The 26,589-nt window shown below is 47.7% G+C and overlaps 2 protein-coding genes across 5 annotated transcripts in view; one reads left to right on the top strand and one right to left on the bottom strand.

Moving 5' to 3' along the window:
* RFC5 (replication factor C subunit 5) overlaps positions 1 to 26,589 on the top strand; it is a 490,240-nt gene that overhangs the window by 69,709 nt on the left and 393,942 nt on the right. The window lies entirely within an intron of this gene.
* The window catches only part of NOS1 (nitric oxide synthase 1), a gene marked incomplete at its 3' end in the record, with an annotated part of 100,044 nt that overhangs the window by 59,631 nt on the left and 13,824 nt on the right, over positions 1 to 26,589 (bottom strand). For all 4 annotated transcript variants that reach the window (XM_084868251.1, XM_084868253.1, XM_084868254.1 and 1 more), the window contains exons 2-3: positions 16,446 to 17,548; positions 9,202 to 9,328 (exon numbers count right to left, since the gene is read on the bottom strand). In XM_084868251.1, coding sequence (XP_084724377.1) covers positions 9,202 to 9,328; positions 16,446 to 17,149 — 831 coding nt within the window. In that variant the 5' untranslated portion in view covers positions 17,150 to 17,548. The remainder of the gene's footprint in view (positions 1 to 9,201; positions 9,329 to 16,445; positions 17,549 to 26,589) is intronic.

Raw genomic sequence — 26,589 nt, forward strand, 5'->3', positions numbered from 1 at the left:
AGTTGTGCCACTGGTCCCTGAACCGGAACATCATTGTCCCACTCGGACAACATCTAGCATTGAATATACTCACTATTAAAACAAATAGTTAGCAAAATAAGTGGAAATTCCAGTAGGGCTAAACCCAAACACCCGACAATTCAGGCACCACTTCCTGGCTCCATCCTGGCTCTTGACTGCCCAGGGAGGCTGGTCTCAGGCTAAGTGACCTACAGACATTCTGGGGGTCACCGAGATGGTGACGACTTGGGTGAAGGAAGAGAAAGGTAAGATTTGGGTTCTACTCCCCGCCAGGGCCTCTATTCAATATAAATTCCTGGAACACCTCTTTGCTGAGGGTCCTTGTCCTGTGGTTGAGGGCACCTGGGACACTGGGTAGCCTGGGGAAGGAAGGGGACTAAAGATGCAGTTGAAGAAAACCCAACCTGGTGTCTAACTCTGATCATGAGCCAGATGGAGATAAGGGGTAGCCAGCATGATGGAGCTGAGGGCAAAAATGAGTTTAATAACCACGTATAACTAGGGATTTGGGGCACCCTCCACAGAGAGAAATGAATTTCAAAACACAGGTGGTTTCTCAAGCTTCTAAGAGGCTTAGGGAAGAGAGTTATCTGCTAGTACTCTTGAGATGTCAACCTAATTGGGGCCCAAACAGTCTGCTGAAGGCAGCCAGGTGGGGAACATCTGGGCACGATCCTACAAAACCCCAACCATCACGGTGACTGCTGTGTGTCTATGTCTGTAGCTTGTCTTGGATGTGGAAGTTTCTGGAACTTGAGGCCAATATTTGATGAAAAGCTGACACTTTGGCTGTGAACTCCTCCAGGGTAGCCATCAAGGTCACGTTTAGTAAATGCCTGTTTTGTGCTCAACTTGGGTTAGGCCATTGCACATTTGCTGGTTCGTTGCATCTTCATGGAAACCCATTTTATTCAGATGTGAAAACAGAAGCTCTGAGAAGTGAGGGGGACAATCTACAAATTAACTAACAGGCAACAGGGCAGGGCATGGGATCAGGGCTTGGAAGCTCCTACTTTTCCACTCCAGGCCTCAATGTGTTCCCCTCTGTGATTCCCAGAGCCTGGCCCCAGGAGGCTTGAGTGACATATGCTACAGTGACTTGAATGATCGATAATGATGATGATGTGGTCGTAATGGGACAGAGGTGCAGTCCTGTCACCAAGACTCCCTTTCCCTTTCTGGGTCACAAGGGTGCCATCTGTAAAAACGGGAATAATGCTTCTTGCCCTTTCTGCCTCACATTAGTAAAATAAGAATTAGTAATATACCTATACCTAAATTAGTGACATAATAAGCCTATAAAATTATAATGACAATAACAACAATACACATTTTTGGAGCACTTATTCTGTGCCAGGCTCTATAGAGTTAAAAGTGGACTTGTGGCTCCATGGCCTGGGTTCAAGTCCCATCTCCCCCAGTCACTAGTCATGTGACTTTCATCAAGCTACTAAACACTTTCTTTGTGCCTCAGTTTATTTATCTAAAAAGTGGGAACAACAATAATACATCATTGGATTGGGCTGGAGATGAAGTGAGACTGTAGACCTCAAGGGATTAGCACAGTGCCTGATCTGGCTCAAGAAACATTAGTTATGCCCTAGCCGGTGTGGCTCAGTTGGGTGGAGCATTGTCCCATGCACCAAAAAGTCAAAGGTTCGATTCCTGGTTAGGGCATATACCCATACCCAGGTTGCAGGCTTAACCCCCTATCCGGGCATATGCAGGAGGCAACTCATTAATGTTTATCTCTCATATTGATATTTGTCTCTCTTTCTCCCTCTCCTTTCCTCTCTCTCTAAAAGAACATTTAAAAAAAAAGAAACTTAGCTATTATCCTATATAATAAAAGGCTAACATGCAAATCGACCAAACAATGAAACTACTGGTTGCTATGATGCACACTGACCACCAGGGGGCAGAGACTCAACACAGGAGCTGGCCCCTGGTGGTCAGTGTGCTCCCACAGGGAAGCACTGCTCAGCCAGAAGCCAGGCTCATAGATGGCGAACACAGCAGTGGTGGCAGGAGGCTCTCCCACCTCCGCAGCAATGCTAAGGATGTCCGAATGGCAGTGAGCAGGTCTAAGCTGTCAATTGGACATCCCCTGAGGGCTTCCAGACTGCAAGAGGGTGCAGGTCAGGCTGAGGGGAACCCTTGAATGCACAAATTTTGTGCATCAGGCTGCTAGTCCTATCTAATAAAAGAGTAATATGCAAATTAAACATCACTTCGCTATGCCCACAAGCCACACCCACCAGCCAATCAGGAGCAAATATGCAAATAAACCCAACCAAGATCTCTACAGCCACAGAGAGCAGGAGGGAGGCTTAGGTTTTCCTGGCAATGGAGGAAGCCAAGCTTTCCGCCTGCTCTTGCCAGCCTAGGCCTCCACTCAAGGCTACAAAGTTTCAATGATAGAAGATACATAAATCCAAACAGAAATGGCGGCAGCCATGGAGTTGGAAAGAGTAGGAGGCTAGGGTTACCCCTGGAAATGGATGAAGCAAAACTTTCTGCACACCCTGGCCAGCCCAGGCCTCCGTTTAAGGCTACAAAGTTTTAATTATACTTTGAGCGAAGACTGAAGATACATAAGTCCCAACAGAAATGGCTGCCACCAGGAGCAAGCAGGAGGCTTGGCTCCACTCTAGGCTACAAAGTTTCAATTGTAGAAGGTAAATAAACCGCAGATACTAGGGCCTCTGCTTAGATCACCAGGGGGCATGGCCGGCCTGAAAACCACCACAGGCCCCTTGCCCAGGCCACCCCATGCCCCAAGGGAACCCCCACCCTGATCCGGGACACCCTTCAGGGCAAACCAGCCGGCCCCCACCTGTGCATCAGACCTCTATCCTATCTAATAAAAGAGTACCGGTAATATGCAGATTGACCATCACTCCAACACACAAGATCAAGATAGCTGCCCCCATGTGGTCAAAGATCCTGCCCCCACAAGATGGCCAGCAGGAGAGGGCAGTTGGGAGAGACCAGGCCTGCAGGGGAGGGCAGTTAGGGGCAAACTGACTGGCAGGGGAGCAGTTAGGCATTAATCAGGTTGGCAGGGGAGTGGTTAGGGGGTGATCAGGCTGGCAGGTAGAAGTGGTTAGGGGAAATCAGGAAAACAGGCAGGCAAAAAGTTGGGAGCCAGCAGTCCTGGATTGTGAGAGGGATGTCTGACTGCCCGTTTAGGGTGGGATTGGGCCTAAACGAATAGTCGGACATCCCTTGAGAGTTTGGCATCCCTCCCAAGATTGGAGAGGGTGCAGGCTGGGCTGAGGGACACCCACCCTGCACGAATTTCATGCACTGGGCCTCTAGTCCTCTCTAATAAAAGAGAAACATGCATATTGACTGTACCTTTGCTACACCCACAAGCCACGCCCAATAGCCAATCAGGGCAAGTATGCAAATTAACCCAACAAAGATGGCAGTTAATTTGCATATCCAGGCCAGAGCGAAGACTGAAGACAGTGTAGAAGCCAAGCGCTGCAGAAGGGAGCGAAACTGTGGAGAAGCAAGCAAGTGGGGTGGTGGCAAAGGCAGGAGCAGGTGGGGTGGGGAGAGGGGAGAGAAGCTGGCGGGGCTGTGGAGAAGGAAGGGAAGCAGGTGGGGCAGCAGAGACAGCAGCAGGAAACCCTACTTATTTATTTATATTTATATTATATATATTTATATTATATATATTTATTTATTTATATTTATATTTATATTTATATATTTATATATATATGAAAGGCTAATATATTAAGTGTCTCTCCTTCCGTCCAACCATTCACTATGATGCACACTGACCACCAGGGTGCAGATGCTCAATGAAGGAGCCAAGCTGCAGTGACTTGGCAGCAGCAGTTCTCAGGTGACAAATCCTGAAACCAGAGAGGAGGGAGCTCAATTCCTCATGGGGCCTCACGATTCCACCTTCGGACGTGGATTATATTGTTGCTGGGGCACTGTTGGCCCTGAATCTGGTTTACTGCACACTTGCATTTGCATTCCATACCCTGTATGACGACAACTTTGCGGAGTGCCCTCTTGCATTCCAGGACCCTTCGGAGGATATCGGAGAGCCATTTTTGGCCCAATCTCTGCAGGCCAGGCCAAGGGACCCTGCCTGCCGGAGGACCCTGCTCACTCCACAGATGCCTTTCGAGCCACAACTCCACCCCAGGTGCCACCAGCTAAGGAGGGACTGAGAGAGGTTGTCTCCAGGGCATGTCCAGTTTATCTCACCCAGTCCTGCCCCGAAAGCCAACTTTCAATTAATTTCCTTTCAATGTGCAAGAATCCGTGCACCAGGTCAGTAGTTATTATAGATAATGCTATCATCTCACACAGGATCTCATTTCATCCTCCCCACAACTCTATGAGCCAATTAGACTCACTAGGAAATGAAGGCTCAGTGCAGATGCTGTCTGTCCAAGGTCACCAGCAGGAAGAGGCTGACCCTGGGCTGACCCCCATACTGAGTGCTTGGCCCAGGACTGTGGGTAAAGGAGTAGGAGGGTTAGGAAAGCCACACCCCCACAAGGTGGTATTTCTATCAGTATTATTGTTATTGTTATTTTTATCCCGACATCATTAATGCGCAGTGAGTCAGAGCTGACTTAGGTTTCAGAGCTGTCACTGAGAGCAGAGTGTTTTGCTGGTTTGTCTTCATTTGGACACAATCGAGCTGGCCCCGGCTGCCCCCTTTTTGTTTTTCACCAAAGCCAGCACTCGCTAGCCAGTTGGGGTGTGAAAAAGGTCCCTCACTAGGCCTGGTCTTTTGAAGATTGGGGACCTACAAACACTCCCCAATTGCCTCATCATTTGGAGCTCTCTAGAGTGGGGTGATACTGACACTTGGAAGCAGAGAATAGTTTCTCAACAGATTCTGACATTTGGAAAACATCCAGAAACCCCATGTCCCCAGGGGAGAGGGAGTGCCAGGTTCCTGATGAGGTGGAGGAAGTGGAAAGGGGGTTTCAATAGGAGCCATCTCTCTGACCACCTGACTGCCTCTGTCAGCCAGAGGCTGGGGAGAGGAGCAGCAGGCTGAATAATAGGGAAGAGCGCCAAATAGAAATCTCATTTCCCTCAGTACCGAGACCCCCTTTGCACCCACAAAGGACTGGACTGATGCTAATTAGTATGTGAAAATAGATGTTCTGCCTTCAAACAGGGCATGGTGCCACCCCTTGCCCCTTAGGAGAGCAAATCAGGTAGGCAAAGGAAGAGGTGCTTAATCAGAATGGAAAGCAAGAGGGCTTCATTCAGTGCTAAGACAGAATGGAGAAACAAGCAGTTTCTCCTTGTCATCTGGTCTTGGACTTCCCAGCTTCCAGGACTGTGAGAAAGAAATTTCTGTTGTTTATGAGCCACCCAGGCTATTACTAGTGGTCCTAGTAATCACGTCTGCTCTGTTCCCAGCGTTGAGTCCCACTCCCCAGGCTTTAAGTTCAGGGTTAACGCTGTCTAACGGAGGTGGACGGCATAAAAGAAAATGGCCAGAGTCCTGCAACTCAGATTTTAGCAGGACCCTAAGGGTCCTTCTGGTGGGGGCAAGGCCTCCTCTGCTTCTTCCCTATACCCCAAATCTCAATGCTACTTATACTTACCAAGGGAGACACAAAAGGGATTGGTGGGGATTGCAGCAAACCAGAGAGCCCTGTCTAGAGGGGGCAGCTGCTATTTAGTCCAGCAGATTATCTATATATATAACAGGCTATATGTAAAGTGTCCCCATGGGAGTTTGACCAGGAGATTGGGAGTTCTATCCCTCACTATGATATGTGCTGACCACCAGGGGGCAGTATGGAATGAAGGTCCCGACCAGCAGGGAGGGGAGCCCTGGGCAACAGCTGGCAGCTAGGGAAGGGAGGCCCTGGCCTGCAGCCAGAGGCCCCAATTGGCCCTGATCACTGGCCAGGCCTAGGGGTTCTATCCGTGCACGAATTCCGTGCACTGGGACACTAGTTTCATCATAAGAATAGAGGTCCATGTGGTCAGGTTGTACATATTTTAAAGAGTTGTATGTATGATATTTATATAACATTTTGAAATATTGGCAATAAATTCAAAGTTCAAATAGAGCCCTAGTTGATTTGGCTCACTGGATAGCATGTTGGCCTGCAGACTGAAGGGTTCTGGGTTCGATTCTAGTCAAGGGCACATGCCCAGGTTGCGGGCTTGATTCCCAGTAGAGGGCATGCAGGAGGCAGCCAATCAATGATTCCCTCTCATCACTGATGTTTCTATCTTTCTCTCCCTCTCCCTCTCCCTTCCTCTCTGAAATTAATAAAAAATATATTTTTAAAAAGTTCAAATAGAAATTGTCTCTTAGGATAGTGGTCGCCAACCTTTTGGACCTCATGGTTGGTGATCGCTGTCTTAGGATAAGAGAGTGTAGCTCCAACAAATCATGTCTATAGCCCAAATCTGGTCTGAGGCTGCCTCTTTCTGTCCTTAGACTTAGAAAGACTTTCATTATGGCAGTACTTCTTTAGTTCAATTAAGAAAGAACATGTAACTTGGCCAGCATGGTTCAGTAATTGAATGTTGACCTATGAACCAGGAGATCATGGTTGGATTCTGGGTCAGGGCACATGCCCAAGTTGCACACAGCCAATCAACGATCCTCTCTCATTATTTATTTACTAGAAGCCTGGTGCACGAATTTGTGCACTGGTGGGGTCCAGCAGGCCCGCCCCTGATGGGGACCATCGGGGACAGGCCAGCTGGGACAAGGGGCCACCTGGGGGTGGAGTCAGCCGGGGCAAGGGACCTTGGACAGTTTTCTGGCTGGCCCTGGCCCCAATTGGGATGGGTGTGCCCACTGGGGAGCGGGGCCGGTTGGGGTGAGGGGCCATAGGCATTCCGGTTGTTTTGCTATTCGGGCTATTTGCATATTACCTTTTTATTATATAGGATTTATTTTAAAAATATATTCTTATTGATTTCAGATAGGAAAAGAGAGGGTGAGAGAGGTAGAAACATCAATGAGAGAGAATCATTGACCGGCTGCCTCCTGCATGTCCCATACTGGGGATAGAGCCTGCAACCCAGGCATATATCCTGACTGGGAATCAAACTGTGACCTCCTGGTCCATAGGTCAATGCTCAACCACTAAGCCACACCCACCGGGCCTCTCTCATTATTAATGTTTCTCTCTGTCTCTCTCTTCCTCTCTGAAATAAAAAATACATTTAAAACAAAGAAAATATATAGACTATTTTATCTTTATCTGTTCATTTCTTCATTAATGGGTAATAGTCCCCTCATGCTCATAATGTGACCTTGATTTTTCCACTTATTTATGCATTCACTGGTTGCTTCTTGCATGTGCCCTGCTTGGAAATCAAACCCACAACCTTGGCATATGCGGACAACACGCCAACCAAATGAGCTACCTGGCCAGGGCATGACCTTGATTTCTGAGGCAGCATAAGAAGCTACAATTGTGCCTGTTCTCCAAACATTCCCAGAAGTCACTGCAAGAGGTAGAGGAAGTGGCCAATCGGACCCTGGGTCTGACCTATCGCAGAATCCCTCATGTTCCTATCTTCCTAGCTAAGGAAGCGATCCCCATGGAGGCTCTGCAGTGTCCCACCCTCCCTGTGAAGGAAGGTATGCAGAGAGACTCTGAGTCCTTGCTTAGATGAGCTGGTGGAGAAAGTGCCATAGATCCTGCACCAGAAGAAAGAGCTTGGCAACCTGGCCTATGCCACCAGGGGCTCAGGGCAGGTGTTGGGCAGGAAGATGACCCGCTGAGTGACCTGGACCATCTCCAACTAGACTTTGTGCATGCAGATCTGTGGTGGCAGATCACATGCCTCCCTAGGGCTGCTAGGACCTGGCCTGTCAGCTGCCTGGGCAGGGGAAAAAGAGATGCTGCTGTTCTCTAGCCAAATCGAGCCACTCTCGAAAACCATATCCGCCCAGCAGCCAACTACCTCTGGGCAAATTGGCAAAGATGGAGCCGGTGAGGCTGTGGGGAAACAGCCACGCTCCTACTTAGCCCATCGGATTGGCATGATCTTTGTGATAAGCAATTTCTCAATCTCTGCTTAATAACAAGTGAATATGGTTTTTGACCCAATAATCCCAGGAATTTATTTTATTGAAAAGCCTGCCCATGTGTCAAATTAGGTATTTATACAATATCATTATTTACAGCAATGTCATAGCAAAATATTGGCAATGACCCAAGAGTGTTCATTTTGGAGAATGGCCTCAATGAATATGGCAGAGACATGCAATGGAAAATTATGCAGCTGTGAAAAAGAATGAGGACTCTCTACTAGTTACTGGTAGTACTAATTTCTAGATATGCTGGTAAGTGAAAAAGCAGGGTGCAAAACATTATACAATAAAATGTATAATGTACTCTCATTTGTGTAAAAAATAATTATGTGTGTGTACTTGTCTATGCTAAAAGGACCACAAAAAATTATAATATTATTTACTGTAGGAAGAGAAACTTTGTGGCTGGGATTAGGGAGAGAGAAACACTTTTCATCATGCATATTTTATAGCTTTTAAAAAATATATTTATTGATTTCAGAGAGGAAGGGAGAGGGGGAGAGAGACAGAAACATCAATTATGAGAAAGAATCATTGATCAGCTGTCTCCTGTATATGCCCCACACTGGGGACTGAGCCTGCAACCTGGGCATGTGCCCTGACTGGGAATCAAACCATGACCTCCTAGTTCATATGTCAATATTCAACCACTGAGCCATGCCAGCCTGACATATTATATATATATATATATTTAAATCCTCATCTGAGGATATTTTTTCCATTGATTTCTTAGAGTGAAAGGGAGGGAGGAGCAGGGAGGAGAGAGAGAAACATCGATGTGAGAAAGACACAGCGACTGGCTGTCTCTTGCATATGCCCCCAATTGGGTGCAGGGTGCGAACACACAATGGAAGTACATGCCCTTGACCAGGAATCGAACCCACTACCCTTTGGTCTGCAGGCTGATGCTCTAACCACTGTGAAAACTGGCCAGTGCTCTATTTTCTCTTTTAAATTTTGAACCGTGTGAGTGCCTTTAATGTAGAAAAGAGTTAACATGTGAAAAATGGCAAGCTTACAAAGAAAATGAAACATACCAAAGCCAACATCCATATTCCAGGATGGGTGCTCCTGGCCGTTCAGCCCCACACCCTCCCAGCGGCACGGCCCCTTACCTGCTCCTTCTCTGAATACGGGTTGTTGAGGACCACAGGCACATTGCCCTTTCCCCACAGGTCATTAAAGACACGGTCGTTCTCCACGCCAAGAGGCTGAGGTTTGTGTGACTTGGCATCCAGGTCTCTGCAAAGCAAGGGAGTGGCGTGAGGAAAGCACAGTGTGAGGAGTGGCCAGCTAGCGGGTGGCCCTGGTCTGGAATTCCCAAGGCAGCCCAGAGCCTCCTTGGCTCACCCCCAGGACTATGTGGAGCCAGAGAGCACTGGGTGCCCAGCCTGCTGCTTCATAGGATTGGCAAACACAAAGGTGAGCTCATCCAAGTTGGCACCCATGGCTGGCATCCACCCATCTTCGTGGGAATCATTTCTGGATGGCCATGATATGTACTGTGCTCCTTCTTATCCTCTCCCTCATTTCAAAGATCTACGAATAGAGGAAGCTCACCTCCTAGCAGAACCCCAGGTAGAATCCCTGACACAGTGATGTCTATCAGCCTTAATTATGTAGGAAGTAGGAGGAGGAGGGATAGGGAAGGAAACCAGTCCTGTGGGCCAGGGTGGTAGGTTATCTCAACACTAGGCACTGACAACAAGACTAATGACACCAGCCCAGGGTAAACTGGAATGCTTCTGAAATAAGGGGAACAGAGAAGGTAAAATAATACTATTAAAATGATGGCTCATATTTGTTGTGCACTTTACATATGTTTTGGTTAATTAATCTTTGTGACAACCCTGTTAGATATGAATATTCACCATTTTACAGATGGTGGAGGTGAGAAAAAAAGCTAAATTGTTCAAGGTCATAGGATCCCAGTCTACTCTTCACATCCTTCTGAAGTGGAGGCTCCCATTATTATCATTTGTCATCATCACCACCACCATCACACTACCATGACCACCATCATCGCATCCACCATTCTCAGGATTATCACCATCATCACTATCATAATCAACACCATTCAACTTCTCTTCATCAGCATAACTGTCAACATCACCATAATCATCACCACCATCATCACCAGTGTTAGAATTGTCCGTATCACCACTGCCATAATCACTCTCATCATTACCGTCACCACCATCCCCATCCTCCTCCTCCATTACTATTATCAGTCTCACTGTCACCATCAGATGAGGAAACAGGCTCAGAGAGATTAAATCACTAGCCTAAGTAACTCAGTTAGTGATGGTGGAGTTAGGATTCAAACCCAGGCTTGTTCCTGACTCTAGAGCTTGACTTCAGAACCAGAAGCTCTCCTCACTCTCAGGCTTTGATCTTGAATAGGTTCAGGAGGAAGCTTTCTCAGCCAGGTTCCACAGACTGGCCATCCTCTGAAATGGAGGGAAAGCATGGCTGGGGTGGGACTGAGACTGCATTAAAATCCAAACCTGTTCTTCCTCCCTCTGAATTCTGCCCTCTGCTTCCTGACAACCTGCTTCTTTTTAACCCTGTCCCCAGTGTTATCCTGACTACGGCATATGTCTGCTCCCCAACCTTGAGCGTCTAAGCTGGCCCTTGTCTAGCCTTCTGTTTTATGTTTCCAGCTTTGGGGACTCTGGTCTTGGCTCCATAATTTCCCCTGATCAGCTATTTGGGATGAATCAGAAGACAGGGCCCAAGTGAGTGCATGGCCCTGGGCAGCCAGCTGCTCCAGCTGCTCACTGGGGTCCAGCCAGACCCCCTCTGGGCTGCGTTTTGCAGAGTTCTGGTGGTCCTCATCAAAGCCATTCTGCTCCCTTGCTTGGAAAGCTCTGCAATTTTCAGAGGGAACATAGTGTTTTACCCTCTTTTCTAGTAAAATGTCACTAAAACGCACCGGGAGTAGTTTTTGATTACAGAACCCAAGTCAATAGTTTACCTATGTGGTGAAGAACATAGGAAGCTCATCTGTTGAGAGGGCTCCTTTAAATGTCACTCAGCTCCTCTCAGCTCTGAAACTCCTGACTCTGATCACTCGACCATAAACCCGGATTCAGCAGAGAATGGATGAGGCTAATACTGTTTGAGCATCCTTGCACAGAAATTATTTCATTTAATTGCAACAGATATTAAAAGCCCAATTTTACAGATGTGAAAACTGAGCCCTGAGAAGTTAGGTTAGTTTCCCAAGGTTCCGTAGTAAGCACACAGCAGAGCTGGGATTTGAAACTAGGTCTGACAGGTGCTCAGTCCAGATCCTTCCTTTATAAAAGCACAAAACCAACAACAAAAAACAGACAGGAAAAACAAAAACAAAAAAACTAGTCAGGATGCTCATGCTAAGCCAGAGGCTAAAGAGGAAGTAACCCAACATCGCTCACAGAAGGAGGCCCATTTACAAAAATTACAGGGTCCAATTACCTAGGCAACTCTGCAATGGCTCCTGGGCTTGTCTGTGAATCTACAGGGAGCGAGCCACTGTCACCACCATCCTTTTAACAACTTTGTTTAAATAATGCTTTTCAAGTGTTTCGTCAACATGCACTTATTTAGGAGTCCTATGTGATCAGTAGAAGAAAATATTTTGAATATGACACCAGGGGGAACAAGCAAGTTGAGTTATTTGGCTCCCATTCCCCCAGGGGCAAAATTAGAAGCAGATTTAGGTAGATGCCAACCCCAGTCCGTCAGTGATAAGCAGGTCTGAGGGAAATAATCTGGCTTATTGCTACAAACTCACTCGCCCTGGGACTTACCTGCCTGATGGGCTTGTAAGGGTAGTGCAGCCTGTGTAAGCACACCAGCTATGAATTGAGTTCAATTCTTAGCGTTGATGGTTCTAAGCTGTGCAACTTCAGGTATTTTGGATACTTGTCTTTTCTAATTCTCCATTTGTTCATCTCTAAAATAGGGTTAATCATAATAATGCCTTGTTGTAATGGTTAAATGAGGTCACACTCACAGCATTTATACCTACCATCACCACTCTGCAGTCAGGATTCTATGGCGAATGCTGTAGCTGAGAAGTAGGGTGAGGGCCTCTGGGTTTGGGAATAGTCATGACTGTAATACCTCATATCACAAACACTGGGCAGGATTCTCCAGTGTCTCCAGGGCCCTGGCTGGGTGGATTGGGCTGAGTTTGGATCCTGGGAAACTGGAGAGCACACAACAGCCCCTGCTCAGCTTCCGAGGCACCTCAGGGCCTCAGTTTCCCTTTGACTGGTAGACTCTGAGAAAATATTCTGATGACGTCTGAAACTTGATGACTAGTAGTCAAGCGATCTGTGGCCAACACTGCAATCTACAAAGTCAGTAGAGGGTAAGAGCATGGGCTTGGAGTCAAGTCCTGGCTTTGTTGCTTACTAGCTGTGTGACTTGGGACAAGTACTAGGAAAACAGGGTGCTACGAGGAGCAAATGAAGTACTCAATGAAAAGACCTTAGTATGGGGCCAGGCCCACCTGAAGTGCTCTGTAGGGGCTGAACATAATGATAATAAAACCCAGGCCATTTGTGACAACATAGATGGACCTTGAGGGCATTTTGCAAAGTGAAATAAGTCAGAGGAAGAAAGACAAATACTGTATGATTTCATGTATATGCTGGAAGCCAATTCCAGCATGTCAGCAGGACTGAATCATCTCGAGATGTCTGAGGGCATTTCCCCAAACCTGAAAAGGATGCATAAATTGATTGCTTGCTGCCAGACAGTTATAAGGGCATCTTAATCTACATGTTATTGCCTCCTACTGGCCAAACACCTGAACAGCTGTAGGCCGTTCTTTCAATCTGACAATGAACTCTGTGTAGATGTATATACCTACCATGCCTTAGAAAAAATTGTGTTAATAAAAAGCAAGGGGTTCTGAAACAAGGACAACTTGGTTTTTTTAGCCAAGCTCCTCTGTCCCCCCATAATGCCTTCCAAAACTATGTTTTGCTCTGGACTCTTTGTTAACTTACACACAGTGCTTTTCCAGATCCCTGAACCTTCCTAGATGCTGGATAAAGAACACCAGCGTTTCATATACGTGAAATATAAAAACCAAACTAAAGCAAACTCATAGATACAGAGAACTGGTGGTTACCAGAGGTAAAGGGGTTTGGAGGAAGGGCAAAATGGGTAAAGGGGATCAATTCTATGGTGAAGGATGGTAACTAGATTTACAATAGTAAACACTATGTAGTGTATACAAATATTATAATGTTATACGCCTCAAATACATATAATCTTGTATACCAATTTTACCACAATAAAAAAACCTGCCAAAAAACAAAATAAAAACTCATGCTTCTCACAGAAGGCTCCCTTGCCCCCAAGTTAAGCTAATACTCTAGGGTCAAAATTGACTTCTGTTCCTCCAGCAACATTCTAATGCCTGGTTTCTCTTTTAATTCTAGACATTCATTGTGAGATTTCTAGGTAGAACCAGGACAGTGCTGTGTGTCCATGGGCAAGTTGCTTAACATCTCTGAGCTTCAGTTCTATAAAAGGGGGCTAAACCACATGTCCTACTTAGGGAGCCTAACTCATGAAAGGAGATAATCTGTAAGTAACCCCAAGTGGAAAAGAAGTTATCAGAGCCCAGGGCGAGGCTGACCAGCTGGTCCAGATGGAGGCTGGACTGGGGACCTTGGCCTCTTTAAAACCCTCCTCAGGGCAGCAAGCTGACAACCTGGATTTCCTCTGATAGGAAGGAATTTAAAGTGATCGCTCCCAAGTGTAGGAGGACTTGGAAGCCCCGAGATTCTCTTCCTTGCAATGCCTCACACACTGCCACCACCTGCCAGGGCCACCCCGCCACCCTGGGGTGAAGAGATGAGGCTGTGTCTAGACTAAGCATCACTTCTACCCCCAGGTAAGGGCCAGCACCCCCAAACAACAGGACCAGGGATGCCCATAAGGGAAAGGGACTAGATGGAGCAGAATAAGTCTGTCCAAAGGAAAGGGATGGGAGGAAGGGAGTAAGACTGAGAGAGCAGAAGGTCAGGGGCACTGCTAAGAACCAGCCTCTGCTCAGACCCCAGAAGTCACAGACCAGTAAATGTAACCTGGTGTGGGGCTCAGGGCCTGGTGGGCTGCCCGCCTCATGGTCACCTGTTCATGCAGCATCTGGGATGCCAGTTCCGATCCCAGCCCCCAAGGCAGTTTGGATGGAGAGGTTCCTGGGAGGATGCCTCATTTCCAGGCAGCCACATGCTCCAAGGGGCCTGAACTGTGCCCAGCCTGCCCGCCCCGAGGGTGGCTCCAAAGACACTGTCTCTGCGTTTCCCTTTCCTGACCGGGGACATGGATTCTTAGTGAGGCACTTATTTCAGCCGCTAGGAGGCAGTTTGGCAATTTGTGGGGGCATCTGTGGTTGTCATAGTGGGAGGGAGGTGGCTTCTGGGGTCAAGGACATCCTGTAACACCAGGAACACTCCCACACAAGCACTAAGGGTCCTGACTGCCACACCACCTTTGAACATTCACACAGATTTTTAAAAATGCTTAAATTTCTGAGCCATGATCCTAATTTGTTATTATGTATATATAAGGTTTTAAAATAGACTGAATTTGCCAAAACTGATTTGGCTCAGTGGGAGAGTGTCGGTCTGTGGACTGAAGGGTCCCAGGTTCCATTCCGGTCAAGGGCATGTGCATGTACATTGGTTGCAGGCACATCCCCGGTAGGGGGTGTGCAAGGGGCAGCTGGTCGATGTTTCTCTCTCATCGACGTTTCTAGCTCTCTATCCCTTCTCTCCTCCTCTCTGTAAAAAATCAATAAAATATATATTTTTAAAAATAAAATAAAAATAGACCGAATTTTCCACTGCTGCAACTAAATCAGAGGAATGGCATTGTTTTATTGGGAGCTGTTCACCATTTCTGGAAATCACATCACCAAGGCGACGACGCTGTTGGTGGCATTCGAGATACCAAAACAACACACGTGTGTCAATCTGCATCTGACTTGGCTATGTTTGCGGCACTTCTATGTTTAGGTGCAAACAGCTGACCATTCCAGTGGAGTCGGGTCTGAGCACTGATATGTGAAATTACAGGTTCTTTCATCATCAATTATTTTTTTGCCCTGCCTTCTTTATTTTGTAGTTAGGGCATTAAATTTGATTTTAAAAATGTCAAGTATGGATAGGTTATATGATGCATGAATTATCTGCTGGTTAGTAAAGGGACATTTAAAAGGATTTGTTAAGCCCAGCCGGTGTGGGTCAGTGGTTGAGTGTCAACCTATGTACCAGGTGATCATGGTTTGATTCCTGGTCAGGGCACCTACCAGGTTGCAGGCTCAATCCTCAAGGGGGCGTGCGGGAGGCAGCCAATAGATGTTTCTCTCTCATCATTGATGCTTTGATCTCTCTCTCTCTCTCTCTCTCTCTCTCTCTCTCTCTCTCTCTCTCCCCTTTCCTCCATGAAATCAATAAAAAAAATTAAATAAAATATTTGTTAAAAGGAGGTGGGGTTGCTTTGAGTCCAGCATGGGTATAAACCATTGAGCATGGGGAACATGTGCTATTATTAAATATCCCTCATCCTTACCATTTATGTCAGTGGTTTCATGGAGCCCTGGACTTGTCCTGCATTGCTTCCTCCCAAATCTTACCTCCTGCAAATAGTTTTTTCTGCTGCTTTCAGTAAAACAATTGCACTACATGCAAGGTTGGCCCAGCTGCTGCTTCCTCCCCAGAGGAGGAGCTGGAATAACCCCACTGGGTTGCCAGCTTTCCTCTCCACATAAGCAGAAAATGCCAGCCTGGGCAACACAGGGGGGTTGGCACCCACTTCTTCAAGTTCTAGCCTCAGCTCCCACCTAATCTGAGCAGGAGCCCTGTTTTGGGGAGTTGGGCCAATTCTCTACCTTGATTCCTCCCCCTCTGTTACAGCCCTCGACAGCCTGCCCAAGGAGAGAACCAGATTAGCCTGAGGTTTGCCAGTGCTCCACTCTCTCCTCTTTCCAAGGCCTGGACACCCACCTCACCTACTGGGTGACCTTGGGAAAGCCCCTCCTCTCTGACCCTCAACCTTCTCACCCATGATATGCGGACTGCAAACATACCCATTGTCTGAGGTGGCTGGAGGGTTACATGGAATCAAGATTGAAAAACGTGACACCAGCTATCATGATTGACAGCTCTGGGATTCATGGCAAGGGATACTTCCTAGATGCAATGCCCATTCTGCTCTTGCAATTTTAAAGGAAAGAGGCAAGGGTGAGAGAGTGGCTGTGCCCAGCAGATGTCGGGGACAGCTCAAGTTGACTTCTGGGCTGCGAGGTAGAGCTACAGCACATGCACACATGCACACCTGCGGGGCTTACCTGTCCACCTGGACTTCTGCATCTTTTGTCTCCACCTTGGCAGGTCCCCTTCCGTTGATCCCTCTGTCAGCAGTGGTGAGAAGGTTCAGCACAGGCTTGATCTCCTTGAGCAGTTCATTGTGCTCCTCACTGCACTGAAGGGCAACCCCGGCATTTTTCTTGGCAGTGTCCAGGCCATTGGTGTGGGACAGCGAGCCAGCTCCTGGCCCATTGTTCTGGGCGTGCTGTGGCCCACTGCTGGGACCTGAGGCCCTGTCCACCGCCAGCGGCTGCTCTTTGCAGGATGATGACTGGTGTGACAGATCGACAGCTGTGGTGGGAGGACCCAGGGGCCGTGTCACCCGGATGGTCTTGGGGGTCCCATCCCCAGTAAAGGTGGTCTCCAGGTGCGTGGTGAAGCCCTCCGGGCCCCTCAAAATGAGGACCACGTGGGTCTCGGAGGCAATGCCCCTGAGCACCTCCAGGGCACTGGCGTAGCTCAGGTCCACCAGCGGCTGGCCGTTGACAGCGAGAATGATGTCTCCGGCCTGGATGAGGCCGCTCTGCTCTGCAGCACCCCCTCGAATTAGGTCAGAGACGATCACAGGGGGCTTGCTCACCCGCTCCTTCACCAGGAATCCCAAGCCCCCCTCTTTGCGCTTGAAGAGGCGGACAGAAATCACGTTGGGTTGGATTTGTTCAACATTAAACAAGTGATTCTCCATGGTGTCGTGTCCGAGGGTCTGAAGACCTCAGACTTCGTTGAGCCTGGTGGCTTCGCCAGGAGGAGCCCAGCTCAGGCTGTGCAGAGGAGGAGCCGGGACTGTGGTGAGTCTCTTGGGCTTGTCTGACTTTGACGTCAACCTGGTATCACCCACTCATTGCTGTTCGGCGGTCGGTGGCATGATTTCACGCGCCTGCCTCCCTCCTTGTTCTCTAAGGAAGTGATGGCTGATTAGGTAGACGTCAGGAGAAGCGGTGGGATGTGTCCCTAAGCAACAGGTCTGGCGAACTGTGAGGGGAAGGAACTGGTGGATATGTCTAGAGGCGACACATGCTCTTGGGAACTATTCCCTGGATATGGCCAGCCCGTGAGACGCAGATGCGATCCAAAGCTTCCTGAGCTGAAGAGAAGGAACAAGGGACAGAATTTAAAAAGAGGTCGAGGTGGGAGTGCCCAACACTACCTTCAAAAGGAAGCTGGCAAATGAGAAGTCTAGCCATAAGACGCTCTGGAGGGCCAACCCAGAAACAAAATCCATTTTCTTCAAGGAGGATACTTCCCAGTTGGCTGCAAACTGCCTGGGTTCATCTCCACGATCAAAGCCCTGGGTAACCACACACAATCCTTTCAGCCTCAAGGAATCAGAAGGCAAAATCTTATTTTTTTTCCCCACTGCAAGCATCCACCCTCCAACTTGTCACACCCGTGGCCGTTGTCTGTCTGTCTCACATTTTCCGTCCTCGGGTCAGGAGCTTAGCCAGCACGGATCTGTGGGCTCTCCTCTCTGGCTGCCCCCAAAGCCCTCGCAGCAACCCCTGGAAGGGGACACTGCCTTTTGTGGAGTCACCAATTAAAGATGTCAACTGGCTTTTATGACCATTTTTATAATTATTGAGTTGTTCCAGATTCAAAAGGACAGACTTAGCCACCATTACAAACCAAATTGGTGTAAGTACAGACACAGGTCAATATAAAGCTTTGGAGGACAAAGGTACTTCACAGACCACCTGACACCTTAACAGAAAAACACTGGGAAGAGTGGACTGTGTATGCCCAGGTAAACATAAGCAAAAAGCAGGCACTTAGTGTTTGTTGAGTGAAGAAAAAAAAATCCCAAAAGACTAAACAGAGCAGACACTTACTAAGCACAGACACTCTTAACATATGATTTTTCTTCTTTGATGAGCACAGAAACCCTTCAATAGACAAGAAGACCAAAGCTTGGGAAGGGTCAGTGACTTGTCCAAGGTCAAGTAGAGAATGAGGGAAGATTCGAACTCAGATTGGTCCCACTTTTGAGCCTAAACTTTTAAACTTATATCTAGGTTTAAAAATTTTATATTCTTGTTATTTTTACAACTCCCACCAGCTCCTCCAGGCTAGGGAATCTGAGTAGTGTGCTTGGAGAACTGAAGGCCAATAGGCTGCTGTGGCTCAGGTGAGGTGTGTGCTCCTGTGGCATGTACAAAGCGGGTAGTGATGTAGGTGTGTCCTTTGAGACTAGGCTGGGCAGGTGATCTGGGGTTGTGGGTGGATTGGGAACAGGTGCGGTGGGTGGAGAACCAGTACATCCCTGTCCTCATCCCCAGTTCCATCTCCACCCCTCTGCGGGCATTCACCATGCCTTAGCACAGTGAGGGCTACCATCTGCCACTGCTAACAACTCATTCCCTCCTTTCCCTTTTAGCAGCTTCCCGGGTCACCCCGGGGCTGGGCTGAGGCAGATGACAGGCTCCTGCTACCTCTGAGAGCAGGAAGTGGATGCATACACCCCAATGAGCAGGAGGTACCCCCTCCTGGGTCCCCTGCAGGGCTGGTTAGCAAGTTACTCCCCCCTCCCCATTTTACAGCTTGCTTTACGTAACTCCGCCAGTCCCTCTGTGTGGGTGAGGGAATAATGACTACCCGGGCCCAGCCCAGGCTGTGTTCTCCATCTGGTGTTGCTGTGTGTGTGTGTTTCTCTGTGTATTCATGCACCGCCTCACGCGGTGTCATTTCTCTGCTGTGTGAGTGTGCATGTGTGGCCTGTGGAGGGACGGGCTGGGTGTCTTCCAGCATCCTGCTCCTGGGGGCTGGGACCATCATGCTCTCCTCGCCGGGGAGAGGATGGGTCCGCCTGCTTCCCATCTTCCTTAACTCTCCATGAGACCATTGCTTCTCGGTACCAAACCCAGGATGCTCACTCTGTAGCTGGAAGCAGAGCCAGCGGGGACCTCCTGAATGCTCCCGAATGGGCACTCAGCTGAGGTCTTTAATTAAAGAAGAGACTTGAAGGGGAGCTCCTGGGGAGGCAAGGCCCTGTGCTCGCTTCCTCCACACACTGGCCTGGGCCAGACCTTCCCAAAGGACGTAGGCTGGACTTGGCTCAAGAAAAAGCAACAAAGCAACCCACAATCCCCCCACCCCCAGCCTTGCTTCGCTCTTTCTTAGCTGTTTTCAAATCAGACAGGGCTGTTGGCAGGTTCCGTTTCTCAGACTTTGGCTCTAGAAAGGCAACTTGAAATTTGGAAGGAATTGGAAAGGGGCTGGGCTCGAGAGGCAGGAAGAAGTCAGAGTCCGACAGACAGAATGAGAGTGGGCAACAGAGAACACAGCCCTGGGACCAAGTGAGTGGATTCTGAGTACTCACTGTGGCCAATCCTCACCCTAAAAACAGCCCCACAATACGAGGTGTCTCTCCTTTTCCTTCCCAAAGCACACTTTCCCCTGCTGTCAATTTTTATTCTCACCCAGACCAGTGTCAGGGTTGACTATGCCCATTTTATTGATGAATAAATTAAACAACTACAGGAAGAACCCCTTGTCCAAGCTCGAAAATTCCCAGTGTCCAGCAAGCTCCTCATCCTGGGCCACCTTCCTGCTACAGGGAAGATTTTAAAGGCCCTTTCTGGTCCTATCTGTGTGTTTCTGGGCGAGTTCTTTATTTTCTTGGAGCCTCGGTTTCCTCATCTGTAAAATGGGGTCATTATGTAATGACCACCTCCCTGGGAAACGGGGAGGATTAAATGAACCAGTGAATGCAGGGTGCTCAGCAAGGTCACAGAGTGAAGGCTCAGGAAGAAATGGCATCCTGTCATCGTTGCACTCAGGGTCACGCCTCAGGCTTTCTGGCTCACCACTGAGCTCACTTTCTACTCCACTGCAGTCTCGCCAAAGGTGCATCATGTGCCACCCAGAAGGAGGCCTTTGTTTGAAAGCACACCGAGGACTCACGACAGTCACTGTGCGGCGCAGCGACTACAACCCGGCCTCTGCCCTTTGGGGCTGCAGCTTTAAACAAACCCGGTGTGCGTGCCCGCCGGTGCACGTGCCATGGAAACGATACTTGGACCGGGCCTCATTCAAGCAGCTCAGCAGTCTCGGTGTATTTGTTTCCGTTACCTGGCTGCGCGGAAACAGGCACTGGCTTTCAGGGATGACTGCCAGAGAGAAGCAGGGAGCCAAAATAGGCCAGCGTCTGCCACCACCACCGTCTCGCTGCTGTGCGACCTTGGGCAAACCGCTCCCCACCCCGGGCCACGCTTCTGCGATCGGAGGAATGTGACAGTCACAGCTCTGAGTGACTGAGAGTATACTGTGTGCTAAGCATGGTGCTGAGTCCTATGAAGCAAGAGCTGACAAGGTGATTGCGGCTGAGAGAAGTGTGCGGGGAGGAAGCCCTGGGTGGATGTAAGGGAGTGGATCCTGAGGACTCGCCAAGGTGAATCCCGACCCTAACAATATCCCACAAAATCATGCCTCCCTCCTTTTCCTCCCCAAAGCACATCCTCCTCTGCAGCAACCTGACCAAGGTCACGTTCGACTGTCCCCATTTTACCGATGCAGAAATTTAGCTAAACAGGGAGACCTGCCTGCTCTGGCTTGCCTATGGCTTTCCGTTTCTGCACAGGGGTCAGAGGGTTTGGGAATCAGCAACAGCTGAGGGGTCAAGAGCTGTGCCACCAACACAGCAGCCCCTGGCCACAGGTGGCCATGGGACTCCTGAGCTGTGGCTGGTTCCACTGAGATACACTGTATGAGTAAAATGAACACTGGATTTTAAAGACTAGCAGGAAATAAAGAACATAAACTATCTCTAATTTTCCAGTATCTATTACTCACGCCGAACTGATAGCGTCTTGGATATATCGGGTCAAGCACGATGATTGGAAAATGTATTCATCTGTTGCTTTTGACTCTTGAGAATGAGACCACTGCACAATTAAAGATCACGCCTGTGGCTCACATTGCACTGCCACTGGCAGCGCCGGTCTAGAGTCTGGTTCTAGCGTCTGGCTCCTGGACCAGAGCTCTTCCTCATGTTACCCAGTCCCTGACGTCCCCCTGGGATCTATTGTACTTAGCCAGGCAGTACATACTTCCGCCTAAAGATAGCGGAAAAATGACACAGAAGGTTAGCAAACGTCTCACCACTGTTTGAGGCTGACCGCTCAGAATGAGGCTGATGGGGTTAGAAAGGGGAAAGAGAAAACCCACTGAGAACCTTGTGGAAAGCCAGGTAACAGGAAGGTGTTACCTGGGCTAACAGTCCAGAACCCAGCCTCTTGCCACCCAAATGGCCTTTAAAATCTACCCTGAGAATACAATACATGTCTCATTGAAGAGAATAAAGCAGATCCCCATTTGCAGGTAGAAAACGAGCTCCAAGATATACCATTAGGTAAAAGAAAGAAAGAAAAGAAGAGAAACCAATGCGTTAATGCAGAGACCATTCTAGAAGGAAGGAGTATCATCGGTTGCATCTTACAAGGAGTATTGGAAGTCAGAAGTAGGAGGAAGCACTGAATATCTTTCTTCTTCCTATTTGAATATCATTTAAATTATTTTTATCACGAGTGTGACCTTTTAAATGAGCAATGTTGAAGAAAAGAACAGCCCGCCTGTGAACGCCTCGGTGTTTCCACTTTGCGCACCCACAAAATCTCTAATGGATGATAGCCCTGTATCCCATCTCCCTCCAATCTCATTTAAAAACAAATTCAAGTCCTCCACGTCTTAAAACGAAACAAAAACTGCTGCCTCCAACACAAACAAAAGACTGAAAACGTAACCCAACTGTGCTCTCAAAAAAACCCTCAACAAAACCACCAACTTCCCTCCGTCTCTCAGCTAATTTGCAGTCTTTCCCCGGAGAGCACATCCCCCGGAACAAGCTGATGTGCCTTCTCCCACGCCAAGGCACAGCCACAAACCCGCCAACCTCTGCAAATCGGGGGGTAAGTTGTTGTTCCGTGTTTTGAGGTGCCAGTCAGACATCCCAGACCCCCCATTCCCCCAGATTCCTGGCTACGGCTGGCCTGTGATGACTCTGACCAAATGCCCACACCTCAGAGGCGGGAATGAGCATGGTTTAGAGTTAGGAGCACGAGGATGGACAGTTATTTAAAGTCTGACAGTACACCTTGCACCTGAGGGCTTGGGAAATCCATACTCTCTCACATCGTTGCTTCGTACACTCTCTCTGTGTGGTGATGTAACTATACTCCCTGACTTAAAATACACAGATCTTTGACCTGGCTGCCAATTTTTGACCTGGCAATTCAATTTTTAAAATTTGCCCCTGCTGATGAAACGCACACACACACACATACACACACACACACACACACACACACACACACACACACACGATCCTTCCTTGCAGGGTTGTTCAGAATATCAAGAGATTGGGAAAATATGAATATCCACCATGAGGGTGGCACGTCCCTGCAATGGAATCCTGGGCAGGCATGAAACACAGGGGGCTAAGATCTAAAAAGGTCAATGAGCCGAAACCGGTTTGGCTCAGTGGATAGAGCGTCGGCCTGCGGACTGAAAGGTCCCAGGTTTGATTCCTGTCAAGGGCATGTACCTTGGTTGCGGGCACACCCCCAGTAGGGGGTGTGCAGGAGGCAGCTGATTGATGATTCTCTCTCATCGATGTTTCTAACTCTCTATCCCTCTTTCTTCCTCTCTGTAAAAAATCAATAAAATATATTTAAAAAAATAAATAAAAAGGCCAACGATCTTCAAGATATATTACTGAATTTAAATAGAGAACATGTATAGGAATGTATTTCTATATGCACCCTACTTAGTTATCCATACTCCCATATAAGCTCGAAGGTGCACCGAAAATCTCTGGGAAAAAACACCCAAGATATCAGTAACAGGCTGCTTCTGGGAAAGGGCCCTGGTCGGTGGGAGGAAAGCTTACTTTCTGTTGTCTATTGTTTTGCTTCCTGTCTATTGAGAACATTGAAAGAGGATTTGGTGTGTCGGGTCCTGGAACTCAAGAGAGGCAGCCACAATGCAGGCCCTGGACGCTGGTGGTAAGTCGCTCCCACTGGGGTGGGCCAGGGTGTTACTGGTCCCTGGTGGAGTCCATCGCAGGAGAGAGCTTCAGGGCAGGCATCTCTGTGTTGGAATAGACCTGGGGAATTATGGAGCCTTCATTTCATCTTCATTTTTCAAAGCTCATTTTTATGAGCTAGTTCAGCTGCTGTAGAGCACTATATCCATCAGATAGAAAATTCCAACGCTTAAGATTGAGATTCTTTTTTTTTTGTTTGTTTTAATCCACACCTGAGGATATGTTCCCATTGATTTTTTTTAAAAGAGAGAGTAGAAGAGATAGGGTAAGACAGAGAGAAACATCGATGTGAGAGAAACACATCATCTGGTTGCTTCCTGTACAAGCCCAACCAGGGGCTGGGCTGGGGAGGAGCACTGGGGAGGAGCCTGACCAAGTTATGTGCCCTTGACTGGAATCGAACCTGGGACCCTTCAGTCTGCAGGCGGAGGCTCTATCCACTGAGCCAAGCCGGCCAGGGCAGGACTGAGATTCTTACATTGCTTCCATCCAGGGACCCCTCCATGGTACTCAAATCCCCAGAGATGTCTCTCTCCTCACCTCCACCAGCCCTCATGGCTGGAAGTGTCATGTGTGGTCCAAGGCATGGGCCTTGGGACCAGGAAGACAAGGGTTTGTGATTCCCCCGAACCACCTGTTAGGTTCAGATTTCTAAGCTGCAATATGGAAACAAATTGGGACAATTAAATGGGAAAGCATTTGGTGCAATAAAACCCATAATGTACATGGCACTGTTAACTATTCTTTTTTTAGTCAATTTAGATCACACCTCAAGGAAAATGAACAATTTCAGGCCAGATATGCAAACAGAACCATGGCCAGAGGATGGCCTTATTACTATACAAAGGAAACAATATTATCAGTGGTCTCCGAGACGTTCCTTGAGAACCATTAAAAACCAATGGCACATTTCCTACCTCCAAGAAACCTCACCTTCTTTTACTTTCTTTTTCTTCCTCTCCTCCCCTTACTCTCTCCCTTCCTTTTCTTTCATCCAAGCCATACCCTCATTTACTAATTCTTACATTGCTCCTGCCTGGCTCAGTGAGGATCTCGGCATTGGAGGTGTAAGGTGGGCAGGACAGACAGCATTCCTGCCCTCAGAGCTCACAACCTGGGGCAGAGGTGGGTGTAGACATTTAGCAACAAGTACAGTGACTAGAACAAAATAGAAATACAGTGTGCTAACAGGGGCATGGACATGACAGCTAACGGTCTTGGGGGTGGTCAGGGAAGGCTTCCTGGAGGAAGAGTCACGATATAGAGTTGGCCAGATGAAGGAGTGGGTGTTGGGAGTGAGGAGAGACTGTATTGAGGTGGGAGGGGAGTAGGCATTGGAGGCACTAGATAGAGTCCACTGTGGCAGGAGAAGAAATCAATGCCTTCTGAAGCTGGAGAGGTCTTTAGGAGCTGGATCCTGAGGGCTTTTAGTATAAGGTGACCAGATTTTAACATTGGTAAAACGGGACACCACTGACCGGGGGGCGGGGGGGGGGGCGAGATGGGGATGGGGGGGTGGGGTTTTTGATTAAAAATTTGGTCTTTATGGAGCAACAAAAATTTTCATAGTACGCAAAAATAGTATTATAATATATTTTTAAAAACTTCAACGTAAGTACAATTTACAAATATAATAAATAAATAAAAATTATGTATAGTCGTGTCACTTTCAAGGCCGGCGCTAGACTTTTGCCGCCACTATAAAATATAAATTATACGAGTACTGTCTGCTAAATTCAAGAAAATGTATGTATTTATGAAATAAATAAATAAGTTACTTACCTAAATTATCTGAATAGCTGATTTGTAACGACATCACTTGTTTAACTAGCTCACTAGCACGCAGTACAATGTGTATCTCTGAGAGACAGTTACAAAATGTTTTCGTTGTTGTCAATCCCCAAAAATGCCATTGTTCATTAAGTCCAAACAATGGTGGTCGAATTCTAACAACTTATCAACAATGCGAACTTTGATAAGCAGTTCTCGATAATCAATTCTCAACAATTATTTGTTACTATTAAAGTTTAACATTATAAAATAACAAAAATAATATAAAACTCATATCCTGGCTAAATAGCCACACGGCCGCTGAAAACCTTATATTTCCTTCCCGTTCTCCCGCCGTTCCCTAGCTCGTCGTGCATTCTTTCCAAAACTCAGGACTTTTTTTAAAACGCCACGGAACGCGGGACAAATGGTTAAAAATAGGGACTGTCCCACCAAAAGCGGGATGTCTGGTCACCTTATTTTAGTTCCATGTTAAAGAGTTTGGGCTGTCTTCTCAGGGTGATGGCAAGCCGGGAGGGCTTTGAGAAGAGAAGTTCTGGGGTCAGATTTGGATTTTGTAAACATCACTGTGGCTGCTGGATGGAGACTGGGTGGAAGTCAAGGCTGGCTACGGGGAGACCAGTTAGGAGGTGGCTGCAGCCCAGAAATGAGAGATGAGGCTGGTTAGGATTAGGGTGGTGAAGGGGAGGAAGTGGGTGGATTAAGAGATATTAGGAGGTTGAGCCAACAAGGTTTTGTTACTGACTGGATGGAAGGGGTAAGAGAGGAGGAGAGGTCCGTGGCGACTTTCCAGTTTGGCTTCCTCAGACAGACAGAATGTGAGGTGAGTAAGATCGGGGTGAAAGGAAAGGTAAGAATAATCATTCGATAGAATTAGTCTTCCTGAGTAGTAATAACTAATTTAACGGTGGTCCAGCACCTTGCAAGAGTCAACAACATCTCCTTATTCTTTACCCAATTCTGAAAATGAAGAGAGGATTACAGAAAAATACACTTGACTTGGCTCACTCCCCAGCTGTGCCACTGACTGGCTATTTGATCCCGGGCAAGTCATCTAACATTTTGAATCTCCAGTTCCTTCTGTGAAGCTGAAAAACCAGAAATAAAACCTTCCCCAGGTTTTTGTGAAGATTGCATAAGATCAGCTCTACCAAGAACACTTTGTAAACTGTAAATGTCTGTAGTGGCCTGTCTGAAGGAAGACATCAAAAACTAGATCTTCTAAATCACAGCTCAGTGTTGAGGTTCAACCAAATTGCTTGTCAAGATAAATTTTTAAAAGAACAATTTCGCCGAAA

The sequence above is a fragment of the Pipistrellus hanaki genome (genome assembly GCF_964339955.1).
Source record: "Pipistrellus hanaki genome assembly, chromosome: 19".
NCBI classification, from domain to species: Eukaryota; Metazoa; Chordata; class Mammalia; order Chiroptera; family Vespertilionidae; genus Pipistrellus; species Pipistrellus hanaki.